Genomic DNA, 15,653 nt, shown 5'->3' on the forward strand with positions numbered 1-15,653 from the left:
AGACAGATTACCTACCAATCCAGATTGAACACGACTGTTTCTTCCTGACAGCGCTGTAACCTGTAATATATTCAGTGCCTCTCTACATAGCGGCTTCCTTAGCAATGTGTTGAGATAAGTAAATGTTGCCAGCTGTCTAAAGCTTTATCTCTGAAAACGCATGGAACAGATATGGTACCTGGAATAGCCTCGTGTGCAGTTAAAAGAACGCGGATGATGGGATTTACTCCCTGGCTCTTCTCAGCTTCTTTCGACTGTAGCGTCTTCTCGGTTTTCTGAAGACGTGAACGCTTTGGCTGCTTCTCCTTCTCCTTTTCATAATCTGGCAGGATGAACTTCCCCTCAAAGTCATTACCTGAGAAAAAGCATGAACAACAGTCAATCCGCTGATATTAAAGCAAAACAATAAATAGCTCAATAAGAGCAAAAATAAGGCAGTTTTTCCTGTAATATTCACCTTCTATCAGTTTTTTCTGCCACTAAATGTCACCAGTTTTCTGGGGTGAATGACAGCCGATGTTATGCAGCCCACTTTCTCAGAGCCCAAGTTGTCACAGACATGCCCCCAGAGCTCACGGTATTAGGCCGGCCTCAAATGGATTGAAACTTGACTGGTTCAGCAGGGACCAGTTGAGATTCTCCCCATCTATGGGCAGGCTGGTTGTATGCAAGTCGATCCATCAATCAACTTGGGTATCACCAGCCTGTCCGATTTTTTTACATGCAATTAATGCCAACAGCTATAGCCACTGCTAGTATTCATTGTGCTCTGCCGGCCAGGAAGGCACCCCACCCACCAGTAGAACACAATAGCGCTGTGGGAGGGATCCCCCCCCCCCCCAAACAACACTCAATGTGTTGATGGGGTACCAAGCAATTTTCTTTCCTTCCACCCGTGGAAGGAGGGAAAATTTAATTATCTATGAGTTGCCTTAAGCTAGAATCACACTATCCAATGCTGTGGAAGCCAATCTGCTGTCAGGCATTCAGGACGCAAAGCCTAATAGGTGGGTGGCCAGGATGCATAGCCTTTAAGGCCGGTAAAACCACAGCTCAGCCACCTGTTTATACTGCCTTCCTGCTGTTCATGTAGAAGAGGCCTCAGTGTGCTAAACGGTGCTCACGTTCCCTTACATGAGCACCATCCAGTGCAGTCCTGCTGGTGCAGGAAAAGAGGAAAGACCTGTGATGTCACTGGGCCAGCCAGAAGATTGCTGGAATAAAAAAGTATGTATGGTTTTCTTTTTCTTTTTTTTTTTCCCGCCTTGCATATATCTAGTGATAACATCATACTGTGAGAGTGTGATTAAGAAGAATCCTACATCTGACATTACCGGAGGCTTGGAGGCGAGGGACAAAGCCCACCTGGTCTTTATGGATAGGAATATTCAAGAGGTGATTCAGTCTATTAGCTTGGCCAATATTTAGATGTCAGCATTCAATTATGAAAATCGGATGATAGTTGGACCGGAATTGGGTGTCCTCTCCTGGTTCGGAAAACATCACCACGTGAGCCCTCAACATGTCAGATGTAGGGCAACCACCACATTTATTATAGTTAAAGGTTTTAGTGATGTAGGGAACTACGACACCCCTAAGTTTCCTATAAAAGAGGGCCGGAAATCTGCCAACACATCTCATCTTCCATGAGGTCTTCCCCAAATATAGATCACTGTAGACCAGTGCAGTATGGAAGAGAAGCCACTTGCAAGAAAGACATAACATCAATGTGTGGGGTAATCTAGGGTTTTAGTGAACAATTTTTCCAGATAATGAAATTCATTAAGAATGTGTAGGGGGTTAGATGGTATAGTTTTTGCGATTTGGCGACAATTTTACCATGTTTAGGGTGTTTTCAAACCACATCAAAAACGGAACACGTGTGCGTTTTTGATGAGTTTTAAATGCATTTCAGGCCCGGTTCACGCCAATGCAGTTTGCGTTTTGTCTGTTCTGCATGCGTGTTTTTGATGCATGTTTTTCCTTTTTTTAGGCCAACTAGTTGCTGGGCAGATTAAAAATGCAAAACGCAACAAAATGGAGGAGGTCTACATTGGAACGTTTATGGCCAGTGAGCCTAGTCCCAAGTGGCTTTAATAATTCCCTCCACAGCCTGCCTAACATGCCTCCATTGCTGCCAATTTTATACATTTGAGATGCAAATTCCCTTGGGAACCGGTGGTTTAGTCTGACTACGAGGCTTAAATCGCAAGCCTCGTAGTCAGGGCAGCACAGTCGGGGCAGCATAGTGGCTAAATGGTTAGCACTTCCACCTGGCAGCACTAGGGTCGTTGGTTCAAATCCCAACCATGACACCACCTGCCTGGAGTTTGCATGTTCTCCCTGTGCCTGCGTAGGTTTCCTCCGGGTACTCCAGTTTCCTTCCACACTCCAAAGACATGCTGTTAGGTTAATTCGCTCCTGTCTAACTTGGCCCTAGTATGTGTATGAATGTGAGTTAGGGACCTTAGATTGTACACTCCTTGAGGGTTCATATTCCTGATGCAGTTATTAGTACATTACTATTCAGCTAGAGCCATATTCATTGCGAATTCTCCTTAAACTCCCATCCACATTTTTGCAAGGAACGCTAGTTGGGTTTTTATTACTTCTAAATTAAATTTCAGGTATAGACGTCCTTTATTTGATAAACGTTGCCAAATATTGACACAAATATATTAGAGTTCTGACAGATAAGACGTCTCGCTGCAAAGATAATAACAGTTCACAGCGACATAACCTCAGCAGATGGCAAAAGTAAAAAGCGATGATGAGAGGAGAATCTGCTGGTTTTATGACCGTGTCTTACGTCTGCTTTGTCTCACCTTGAGTCACATCCTCGTCGTCATTAAACACAATGATGCAGATGTGTTTTTTCAGCTGCCGGACGTTGGAGAAAGTTCGGCTGCATTTTCGGCACTCCAGGTTCTCCGGTATCGGCTCTGAAGAGAGCCAGCCATCCTCGGCTTCCGGTTGGCCGTCCTGAGCAAAACTTCCATTGTTCTCTACAGGCTCTTCTTCTGTTATAGACTTCTTGGTGGAACCTTTTGGTCGTCCCCTCTTTCTTTTCACAACACACAAATCTATATGGGATGCAAACACAACGTTCGTTACAAGGAGAACAAGCAGAGCACAGGTCCTCTTTGTCAGACTCGTAAGTCAAAAGGACATAAAAAGCAAAAGAAACACAAAAGTGAAGGTGGCCATAAAAGGATCGAAATTCGGTCATTTCAGCAGGAGCCGATGCATCTATGAGCAGGCTGGTTGTATTGAAGTCAATCAACTTTAGTACAACACAACCAACCTGTCGGATTTTTTTCTGTATGATCGCTACCGCTGGAAAAAGAAGGTAATTCACCTGAGATGGGCGCCATTCATAGAGTTCTATGCAGTTTCTCAATAAATGAAATGTATTCCCTCATTGGACAAGGTGAAGAGATGGTGACAACACACTCTCCACCTTATTCAATCAGAGAATGCTTTATCGAGCCGCAGACCTCCTGTGTTCACAATGCAGGACAGTCGCTCGGCACACGACCCAGACACAAGCGGCAATTGCTGTAATAGCAGTTCCTACTACAGTGCTTTCCAGCTTCTAGAGCCCTGGTGCCCAATCTGGAGCCCAAGGGCCACATGTGTTCCCTTGGTGTTTGAGGTGTGACCCTTGGGCCCCAGCAGTCAATAGAGGAAGCATTGATTTGTAAAGGGTCCCTTAATAGTAGTAAAGTCTAGTGGTTGAATACAGCATGCCCCTAGACGTATGGCAGGACTTCAGTCTCCAACCACTCCTGTAGCACAATCTCTGGACATTTTTTTTGGCAGATTCAGCAAGCACCAAATTTCGATCTATGCATAGGCACTCAGGTTGTACACAAGTTGGCCTATCGATGGACGTGTGTACAACCAGCCTTGTCAGGTATTTGTGTGATCACTGTGGCTGGCTATAAGCAGCAGCAGCGATCATTATTGTGCTAATGGTGGGGAAACCTCTTGCTGTCAGAATACAATAGTGCAGCAGGAGGGATTCCCCCATCAGCACGGTCAGAATCAAGCACTTAATTCTCTTCAACCCTTGGTTGAAGGAAAGAAAATTGCATAATGTATGGCCAGTCTAACACGAAGGGTACATCCACACCAGCTGCTGCATTGTATGTGGTGGGATAACAGCAGAGCAGATGCTCCAGCCTCAGCACTTCTCACTGTTCACTTTTTTCTCTTTAAATGAACTTTACACATCGTGATATTTCATTAAGTTATATGGACTACTGCGTGGTGTGAGGCGGTGGACTGCCGTGCACTGTGCTGTGCTGCAAATTAGGGATGCACCGAAATTTCGGTGGCCGGAACATATCGACCGAAAACACCCCTTTCAGTCGTAATGAAAAAAAGCACAGATACAGGTGCCAAAAAAACCCCGCCCCTCGGCGCTGCCTGCCCGCCGCTGCTCAGTAGTTCTCAGCCTTATCTGAGGAACCATCGAGCGATCCCGGCGCTGGGCATAGAGATGAGTGAAGGAAAGATGGCCTCCACTCATCTATGCCCTTGGAGGACCGGAGCGATGTCACTTCCGGTTCCAGCCATTTTTTGTTTTCTTAAAGCACTAGATCAATGCTTTTTTTTGATCCAATGCTTTATATTGCAGAGGAAAGATATGGGGTCTTATTGATCCCATATCTCTCTATAAAGAGGACCTGTCACTAATTATTTCTATCACAAGGGATGCATTCCTTGTAATAAGAATAAAAAGTGATTACAAATGTTTTTAAGGGGACAGTGCAAAAAAAAAAAAACAACCCATTAAATAAATAAATAAATAAAAAAGTTTAAATTGCCCCCATTCCCCCCGTGCTCGCACGTAGTGGTGAACGCATATGTAGGCCATGCCCACATATGTAAATGGTGTTCAAGCCACACACGTGAGGTATCGCCACGAAAGTCAATGCAAAGCAATCATTCTCGAACTAGACCTCCTCTGTAACCTTACACTGCTAACCTGTAGACATTTTAAAGCATCACCCATTGAGATTTTTTAACCACTTGAGCCCCAGAGGATTTACCCCCCTTAATGACCAGGCCTTTTTTTGCTGTTTGGCGCTGCACTAATTCAAATGATAATTGCGCGGTCTTGCAATGCTGCACCCAAATGAAATTTACGTCCTTTTTTTCACACAAATAGAGCTTTCTTTTGGTGGTATTTGATCACCTGTGCGCTTTTTATTTTTTGCGCTATAAACAAAAAAACTACGAAAATTTTGAAAAAAACAATATTTTCTACTTTCAGCTATAAAAAATATATCATAAACTCAAAGTTAGTCATAAATTTAAGCCAAAATGTATTCTGCTACATGTTTTTGGTAAAAAAAATCCCGTGCATTAGCGGGCAAACTGCGCTATCTAGGAGGGGCGCTAACACTATCGGAAGTCACCAGTGACACTAATACAGTGATCAGTAAAAATCTGTTCACTGTAATCAATGACACTGGTGACAGGGCAGTGAAGGGGTTAACTGGGGGGGGGCGATCAAGGGGTTAAATGGGATTTCTGGTGCACTAGCGGGCAAACTGGCGCTATCTGGGAGGGGCGCTAACACTATCGGAAGTCGCCAGCGACACTGATACAGTGATCAGTAAAAATCGGTTCACTGATCAGTGACACTGGTGACAGGGCAGTGAAGGGGTTAACTGGGGAGGGGGGGGGGATTAAGGGGTTAAATGGGATTACTGGTGTACTAGCGTGCAATCTGGCGCTATCTGGGAGGGGCGTTAACACTATCGGAAGTCGCCAGCGACACCGATACAGTGATCAGTAAAAATTGGTTCACTGATCAGTGACACTGGTGACAGGGCAATGAAGGGGTTAACTGGGGGGGGGGCAATCAAGGGGTTAAACGGGATTACTGGTGTACTGGCAGGCAAACTGGCGCTATCTGGGAGGGGCGCTAACTCTATCGGAAGTCGCCAGCGACACTGATCAGTAAAAATCGCTTCACTGATCAATGACACTGGTTACAGGGCAGTGAAGGGGTTAACTGGGGGGGGGGGCGATCAGGGGGTTAAATGTGTCCTAGGTGTGTTCTAACTGTAGTGTAGTGCTTGTGTACTCACTGTTAGTATGTCTTCTTCTCTGTCTGGAACAGAATGTGTCCAGGCAGAGTAGAATGACATCATATCCTGCCCTGTGTATATGTCAACACAGGACAGGATAGGACAGGGACTGATCATGTGATTTCAGCCAGAAATCAATGGCTGAAATCTAATGATTGATCCCTCCGGGATCGAATGGTGTCACCCGCGGGTCGGCGGGAGCGCGCGTACCCCCTGCCGGCGAAAGTGTCGGGAGTGCGGAACCCGTTTTAAAACGTGGTTTTGTGCTCCACTGCCGCCCTGCACACGTATATACACAGTGGCAGGGCGGCAAGCGGTTAAGTACCGCAGTTTCACGCCATTCTACGATCGTGCGCAATTTTGTATTTCAATATTTTTTATTCATTTTAATCTGTAGAAAACAGAGGCAACAAAACACGCCCACGCAGGGGCTATCAATTGCACCGATAAAAAGACATAATAGAGAAAACAGTGCTCTAACTCCAACAAGGCAAAAGGTACGCCCACGCAGGGGCTAGCAATGGCACATAAGTTACAATAACATTAATGTAACTCTGACTATCACAACTAAAGACAGCTGTCCACTGTCACACCAAAAACAAACAGAAAAAAAGAGAGAAAAAAAAAAAAGAAGAAGAAGAAGAAGAGCAGGGGTCCAAGAGCGCCAATGCCAAACGCCATTACATCCCCATACTAGCCGGGGGGAGCATGGGAAAGGCATATTGCAACCACGGCTCCCATATTTTGAAAATTTACGTTGGGAGTCGTTGCATATACTCGACATCTGTTCGTTGAGCATCATAGTGGTCATACGATCCCGCACCCCCTGAAAAAGGACAAACGGACTCTTCCAGGCCTGAGCAATTGTTCTAGTGGCCGATAAAAACAAATGGGAAGCCAACTTCTGCTGACGAGCCAAGAGGCCCGGTATGGGGCAACGAAGGAAAGCATACCGAGCATCCCGGCGTATGGAGAGATGGAACAAAGTGAAAAGGAGGCCAAACACACGAGACCAAAAATGAACCAGCCTCGGGCATGACCACCAGATATGCAATACATCGCCTCGATGGCCACAACCCCGAAAACATCGATCACTACAGGCAGGATTAGCCTGGGCCAAACGAGCCAGAACCCAATACCAATGAAACAATACCTTATAGGCTGCCTCCAGCGTGGTCGTATTGAAGGAGCATTTAGCTATGAGTGACCAGGCCCTATTCCAGTCCTCCGGATCCACAGCCACTCCCAGGTCGCACTCCCACTGAACAACATATGAAAGAGAAGTATGCGACGAGCGTCTGTTCAGAGCTGCATAAAGAAGGGAAATAAGGGCCGGGGCGCCCGGACGCTGCTGGCAAAGCTGTTCAAAGGCAGATTTCTGGTATGGGAAAGCAGAAGTGCCCCGCAGTGAGAGCAGCCAGTGCCGCAATTGAAGGTATCGAAAAAATTCCGCTGGGGTAACATCCCGGGACTCCCGAAGAAAATTCCAGGTGGGGAAGGACCAAAAAATCAAAAAGTGCCACACCTGCGAGAAACCATTACCCACCCACCAAGAACACGCCCTCGGGTGATCTAAACCCGGTGGGAAAAGAGGGTTGTTAATAATTGGAAGCAAAGGCAGAAAAGGTGACATCAGGCCACTGGAGTAACGTACCGAGTCCCAGACTTGTAAGCCATGGAGCAACATCGGACTCAGTGCCATAGGGCGCAGGCAGGGGGAAGCCATAGAAGCGTCAACGGTGCGATAGGGGCACAATTAGGTAGTTCCAGCAGGACCCAAAGAGGAACGTCAGAGGAAGCGTGCAACATAGACAGCGGGCCAATCTGGCTCACCTGATAATACTTAGTTACATTAGGCACCCCAAGACCACCCTGAAGTCTATGAGCAAAGAGCATATTTCTGGAGACTCTGGGGTGCTAATTGGCCTAAATATAAATGCATAAACTTCGCCTGAAACAACCGAAGAAAATGAGGAGGAACCCGCACTGGGAGGGTGCGAAAATATTATAACAATTTCGGCAGGATAGTCATTTTCACCGAATTAACCCGTCCTATCCAAGACAGGTGCGCAAATTGCCAGGAATGCATAAGAGAAGATAGAGCTAAGCCATGGATAATAATTTGCAGCATGGAGGGAGTCATAGGTGGGGGTCAAGCTAATGCCCAAGTATTCAAGAGAAGAGGAAGCCCACCTGTAAGGGAAGTGGGATTGTAGGCGCGAAACCAAATCTGAAGCCAAAGTAATATTGAGAGTGACAGTCTTATCCAAGTTAATACGGAGACCCGAAATCAAGGAGAAGCGCTCAAGAACCCGTTGCAAATTAGGAAGCATCGTCAGAGGATTAGTAAGGCTCAAGAGAGCATCGTCCGCAAAGAGGTTCAGCTTAAACTCCTGTCCCACGTATGGAACCCCTGATACATTGCAATCGGTCCGAAGCGCTAAAGCCAGCGGCTCAAGCGCCAGGACAAAGAGCGCCGGGGACAGTGGGCAGCCCTGTCTCGTCCCTCGCCCAATAGGAAAGGGATCCAAGAAATACCCAGCGTATTTAACGGAGGTCGAAGGAGAAGAATACAAGGCTTGAATCCAAGAAAGAATAGAATCCCCAGAGTGTGCGCAATGTTAAAGCGCAACATGTTGGGTATCTATTTACTCGCTGTAACATCCTCTTTCATATTTTATAAAAAATTTGGGGTATATATTTTTTTTTTTAATCAAAGTATATTTTTTTTCCCAAAATATATTAATTTTTAAAAAACGGTTTCGGTTTTCGGCCAAGTGAATTTTAAATTTTCGTTTTCGTCACCAGAACTTTCATTTCGGTGCACCACTACAGCAAATACGTTTTTTTTTTCAGCACATGCATCGCAACACAGTGGTGTGAAATCAGGCAGCCAGGAGACAAGGCCTCGTCTTGCAGTGGGGCTGGGCTGGAATAGCCGCCCAACGCAGTCCTGCCTCACCTGGCATTAATGTACCCTGTAAAATGGTACAAGCTCTTAGCATCAGCTATCTCCAGCCCATGAAGGGGTTAGCACTGGAGGCTTTTCCTGGGGTTCTTCATCATGTTATCGGCCATGTGACTGGAAGCCTGTTCTATTGGCTTCTGATCATTGCCATGCTACATTGAGCTCTCAGTGACAGCCGTCATACAACTTAGTGTGCCCACAGTAAAAAAAAACAGAAAAAAAACCCAAAGAGACAATGCCACCAGCTGTACACATATACGTGGCAGCAAGCCATTAAAGTCAGCCACCACGTTGCCACATATAGCAGGCAGAAGATGAAACAGGAAGGCGCTTCTAAGTGCAGTATTCCAAGGTCAACTTTTAATAAGAGCGGTTAAAAAGACTTACAATGTGGTAGTATATACAGGCTCTAATGTAATCCGTCAATAGCAGGGCTCTGTCCTCTAAGCGAAGGAGCCTAAAGCTCTGTAAATCATACACAGTAATTTTTTTCCTTTAAATAATACTGTTTTCAACTTTTGTTGCAGTTGATCTTCTACAGCCTCTTCGCATCCACATCCTGTATACAATCATCTGCTGCACATAATTGTGCAGTTTACAGGTCATTTGGGTGGGTGAGCCTTTTTCCAACTCAGTGATTCTGTTTTTGAATTTTTTTTTCTGACATGCTAATGTTTTATATTTCACTGGATATTATAAATTAGTAGATACTGCTCCATAAAAAAAAAAAAAAAACACCTGTCCGCATTTCAGGCTGCAAAGCATCAAGATGTGATTTTAAAAGGGGGTGATTGTTTTCTAAACCCTCTGTATGTATAAGCCATACCTGTGGGAAGCTGGAAGTCACTGCCGTAGGAAACGCTACTACAGTGATCGCCGCTAGCTTCCAGGTCCCATGCCAAGCAGCTTCCATTCTGCATTGTGAACACAGGTGGTCTTCACTCAGTAAAGCGTTCTGTTTGGATGAGGTCGAGAGCATGCTGTCACCATCTCTTCACTTTGTCCAATCAGGGAATGCTTTGCATTTTCTCAGTAAATGCAAAGTATTCTAAAAACGGCACCCATGTAGAGGATCTGGAAGCTGGTGGAAAACACTGGAGTAGTGGTGTTTACTACAGAGATTTCCAGCTTCTAGATGGATCCCACAGGTATGGTATATGCATAGTTATATTGCTGGCCCAATGCAACTATGTAAAATATGCCATACTTGGATTTCTTCTTTAACCAAGTCAGGCTTGTCAGAAGTAGGGGAGAAGACTAAATAAAAGGTTGAAGGTTGGAGTTCTGCTTTAAGGAAAGCTGAAGACGGCGTTGCAATTTTTTTTTATGAGCACGGACCTGTGAGCACGAATATGATCTTTTGAAAATGTATTCATCTGTCAGATATACATCACATTGAATATGTTCATGTTTCCATTAGTGTAAGGAAAGTAATATGAAACGATATTGGAAAAAGGGAAATCTGTTTTCTTGGACTATAAACACATTTGCTTTTTGACACAAGAGTCCAAGCAGGAAAAAGATTTCCTCATACCAACAGAATTGCCTGTTTACACATTCAATAGGACACATCATACAAGCTAATAGCAAGGACACACCATACAACGTATTCCTACATTGGTTGATTTTTTAAAACGGCAATATTATATATACCGTATTTTCCGGCGTATAAGACGACTGGGCGTATAAGACGACCCCCCTACTTTTCCTGTTAAAATATAGGGTTTGGGCTATACTCGCCGTATAAGACTACCCCCCTCTTCCAACCAATCACGGCAAGCAATGTACCAGTATTTTCTGTGCACACTGTGCACACTGCATACAAAGCCTGCTTGGATTGGGTGGGTTAGCTCTCCCTGCCTGCCCAGCCCTGCCTGTCTCCAAGATACCATAAATTGCACAGAACTGCCACAGACATTATAATATTAATAATTAATTACCGTATCTCATAGAAGTTAAGGGGACAAGGTCGGATGCAGCAGTACCATACCGGTACTTCCGAGCTGACGCTTCTGCACGTCTTCGGCAGCAGTACTCACAGTAATCACTGATCACCATTCCTCGCAGAACTGCATGAGACGTCGGATGCAGCCGTTCAGTGCTCGATTGATCGTGACTGAAACTGTGACATGCGCAGAATCACTGTGTATCCCTTCTCTGCATATCACAGTTTCAGTCAAGCTCAATCGAGCACTGCTGCATCCGACGTCTCATGCAGTTCTGCGAGCTACGGTGATCCGCGATCGTCTACTGCTGCCGAAGACATGCGCAGTAGCGTCAACCCGGAAGTACGGTAAGGTTTCAGCACAGCACCCGGCGTATAAGACGACCCCCGACTTCGTAGACGATTTCCAGGGGTTAAAATGTCGTCTTATACGCCGGAAAATACAGTATATATATATATATATATATATATATATACACACACATACATACATATACACATATACATACACACACACAGTGGGGCAAAAAAGTATTTAGTCAGCCACCAATTGTGCAAGTTCTCCCACTTAAAAAGATGAGAGAGGCCTGTAATTGGCATCATAGGTAGACCTCAACTATGAGAGACAAAATGAGAAAACAAATCCAGACAATCACATTGGCTGATTTGGAAAGAATTTATTTGCAAATTATGGTGGAAAATAAGTATTTGGTCACCTACAAACAAGCAAGATTTCTGGCTCTCACAGACCTGTACCTTCTTCTTTAAGAGGCTCCTCTGTCCTGCACTCATTACCTGTATCAATGGCACCTGTTTGAACTTGTTATCAGTATAAAAGACACCTGTCCACAACCTCAAACAGTCACACTCCAAACTCCACTATGGTGAAGACCAAAGAGCTGTCGAAGGACACCAGAAACAAAATTGTAGACCTGCACCAGGCTGGGAAGACTGAATCTGCAATAGGCAAGCAGCATAGTGTGAACAAATCAACTGTGGGAGCAATAATTAGAAAATGGAAGACATACAAGACCACTGATAATCTCCCTCGATCTGGGGCTCCACGCAAGATCTCACCCCGTGGGGTCAAAATGATCACAAGAACGGTGAGCAAAAATCCCAGGACCACACGGGGGGACCTAGTGAATGACCTGCAGAGAGCTGGGACCAACGTAACAAAGGCTACCATCAGTAACACACTACGCCGCCAGGGACTCGGATCCTGCAGTGCCAGACGTGTCCCCCTGCTTAAGCCAGTACATGTCCGGGCCCGTCTGAAGTTTGCTAGAGAACATTTGGATGATCCAGAAGAGGATTGGGAGAATGTCATATGGTCACATGAAACCAAAATAGAACTGTTTGATAGAAACACAACTCGTCGTGTTTGGAGGAGAGAGAATGCTGAGTTGCATCCAAAGAACACCATATCTACTGTGAAGCATGGGGGTGTCAACATCATGCTTTGGGGCTGTTTCTCCGCAAAGGGACCAGGACGACTGATCCATGTACAGGACAGAATGAATGGGGCCATGTATCGTGAGATTTTGAGTGCAAACCTCCTTCCATCAGCAAGGGCATTGAAGATGAAACGTGGCTGGTTCTTCCAACATGACAATGATCCCAAACATACCGCCCGGGCAATGAAGGAGTGGCTTCGTAAGAAGCATTTCAAGGTCCTGGAGTGTCCTAGCCAGTCTCCAGATCTCAACCCCATAGAAAACCTTTGGAGGGAGTTGAAAGTCCGTGTTGCCCAGCGACAGCCCCAAAACATCACTGCTCTAGAGGAGATCTGCATGGAGGATGGGCCAACATACCAGCAACAGTGTGTGCCAACCTTGTGAAGACTTACAGGAAACGTTTGACCTCTGTCATTGCCAACAAAGGATATATAACAAAGTATTGAGATGAACTTTTGATATTGACCAAATACTTATTTTCCACCATAATTTGCAAATAAATTCTTTCCAAATCAGCCAATGTGATTGCCTGGATTTTTTTTTCTCATTTTGTCTCTCATAGTTGAGGTCTACCTATGATGCCAATTACAGGCCTCTCTCATCTTTTTAAGTGGGAGAACAATTAGTGGCTGACTAAATACTTTTTTGCCCCACTATATATATATATATATATATAGTCATGTTTTACATGACTGTCATATGCCATTTTGTTTCTGCTCCTCTTTCCTTTGGTTTTTAGTTAATGCTGTATAGATAGCCCTCCCCCTCTCCCAGAAATGCATTGCAGCTCTAGCCTCATGTCATGGAGCAGGAAACATTATGATCTTTTCATCTAGCGAATGTTCATTGTTGTAAGATTCTCTCCGTTTACGGAATAAACTTCACAAGATGTCTTATCGATTGAGTCACTGCCTGTGGTATCCAACTGAGGTTGAAGTTATCACTGTCTCATCACAACTGTAAGTTACAGAGATCACACTATCATTGCTTAGATTGGAGAGACAGAACACACACACACACACACACACACACACACACATATATACACACACTGATAACCTGATTTATGCTGCAATACAATATCTGATAAAGGAACTCTACCTTGAACTCTCACGAGCATTAAAAAAAATTAAATACTGGTCCATACTTTCATTTCTAAATGCCTTTCTTTGCCTCTCTACAGAAGGGCTAAGGCCTGGTTCACAGCAATGCATTGTGCTTTTTGTCGGTTTTGCAGTGCTTTTTGCATGTGCACTTTTATCGCAGTTTCTTTTTTTTTTTGGTTAAAGTGGAAATGTTTCTGTTGCTGAGCAAAATAAAAAAGCAAAACCGCAGCAGGAACGCACTACATGCTTTTCAGAAGCTTCTCTATTAAACTCTATTGTAGCAAAAACGCTACTTTTGACGTTCAAAAAAGTCCCTGACCCTTTCCAAAAATGCAGAAGCTCATAAAAGCATAGATGTGAACATGTCCCATAGGAAACCATGTTAAATGCACTGTAGTGCATTTCTGCAAAAACCATTGGTGTGAAGGTTCAGTTCACCTCCTTGCATTAGGTACATTACCACTGAACTCCATACACCCTGCATGAGATGAAAGCACATCAAAGATACAGCAAGGAGGATATTTTTTTCTATTAACGCACAACACCCTAAACACACAGGTGTGAACAGGACCTAATGGATTGTGAACAAAATCCCTTTAGTTCTTACATTCTTGCCTGTCAGTTCCTCCCATGGCAGAGGCCCAATTTGTGAGCATTACAATTGCTGAGCTCAGACAGTTTAATTGCTACCATTCCCCTGTTGAAGGAGCATGGCTGTCAGGAGTGTTGATGTTATTCACACGAACCATTCTCAGAGGCTGCCTACAGCCGTGATCTCCCGTTTGATATAGCAGAAACACAATAAAAAACAGGGTGTTAGATTTGTTTTTCCTAAGGGTCAATGATATTGTCAATGGTTCAGCAGGACTCCACAAAACGGGGACAATCCTCAGAATAACGGGAAAGGACCCAGAGCTGGGAATCCACACATACAATCTAATCAGAGCGCCAAACGTCCAGGAGTTCAAGGAAATTTAAAAGAGATGTATGTTTTGTTTTTTTGTTTTTTTTATTATACTTAGAATTGTGTCCATGTCCCAATATTTATGGACCTGACTAACATTTTTGGCTCTATACACCACCACAATGGATTTGAAATAAAGCTGACAGTCTGCCGTTAAAGCAGATCTTGTTCATTTCGAGGGTATTTACATCCAAATCAGGTGAACGGTGTAGGAATTACAACAGTCTGCATATGTGCCTCCCACTTGTTAAGGGACCAAAAGTAATGGGACAATTGGCTTCTCAGCTGTTCCATGGCCAGGTGTGTGTTATTCCCTCATTATCCCAATTACAATGAGCAGATAAAAGGTCCAGAGTTCATTTCAAGTGTGCTATTTGCATTTGGAATCTGTTGCGGTCAACTCTCAAGATGAGATCCAAAGAGCTGTCACTATCAGTGAAGCAAGCCATCATTAGGCTGAAAAAACAAAACAAACCCATCAGAGAGATAGCAAAAACATTAGGCGTGGCCAAAACAACTGTTTGGAACATTCTTGAAAAGAAGGAACACACCGGTAAGCTCAGCAACACCAAAAGACCCGGAAGACCGCGGAAAACAACTCTGGTGGATGACCGAAGAATTCTTTCCCAGGTGAAGAAAACACCCTTCACAACAGTTGGCCAGATCAAGAACACTCTCCAGGAGGTAGGTGTATGTGTGTCAAAGTCACCAATCAAGAGAAGACTTCACCAGAGTGAATACAGAGGGTTCACCACAAGATGTAAACCATTGGTGAGCCTCAAAAACAGGAAGGCCAGATTAGAGTTTGCCAAACGACATCTAAAAAAGCCTTCACAGTTCTGGAACAACATCCTATGGACAGATGAGACCAAGATCAACTTGTACCAGAGTGATGGGAAGAGAAGAGTATGGAGAAGGAAAGGAACTGCTCATGATCCTAAGCATACCACCTCATCAGTGAAGCATGGTAGTGGTAGTGTCATGGCGTGGGCATGTATGGCTGCCAATGGAACTGCTTCTCTTGTATTTATTGATGATGTGACTGCTGACAAAAGCAGCAGGATGAATTCTGAAGTGTTTCGGGAATATTATCTGCTCATATTCAGCCA

The 15,653-nt window shown here is 44.5% G+C and overlaps 1 protein-coding gene across 2 annotated transcripts in view; it reads right to left on the reverse strand.

The window, feature by feature from the left end:
• The window catches only part of ZFAT (zinc finger and AT-hook domain containing), a 397,998-nt gene that overhangs the window by 288,046 nt on the left and 94,299 nt on the right, over positions 1–15,653 (reverse strand). For both annotated transcript variants that reach the window (XM_089685952.1, XM_089685951.1), the window contains exons 4-5: positions 2,826–3,083; positions 179–355 (exon numbers count right to left, since the gene is read on the reverse strand). In XM_089685952.1, coding sequence (XP_089542078.1) covers positions 179–355; positions 2,826–3,083 — 435 coding nt within the window. The remainder of the gene's footprint in view (positions 1–178; positions 356–2,825; positions 3,084–15,653) is intronic.

This window comes from Staurois parvus, unplaced genomic scaffold (assembly GCF_062004578.1).
Source record: "Staurois parvus isolate SC_StPar_1 unplaced genomic scaffold, SC_StPar_1.0 ptg000389l, whole genome shotgun sequence".
NCBI lineage: Eukaryota > Metazoa > Chordata > Amphibia > Anura > Ranidae > Staurois > Staurois parvus.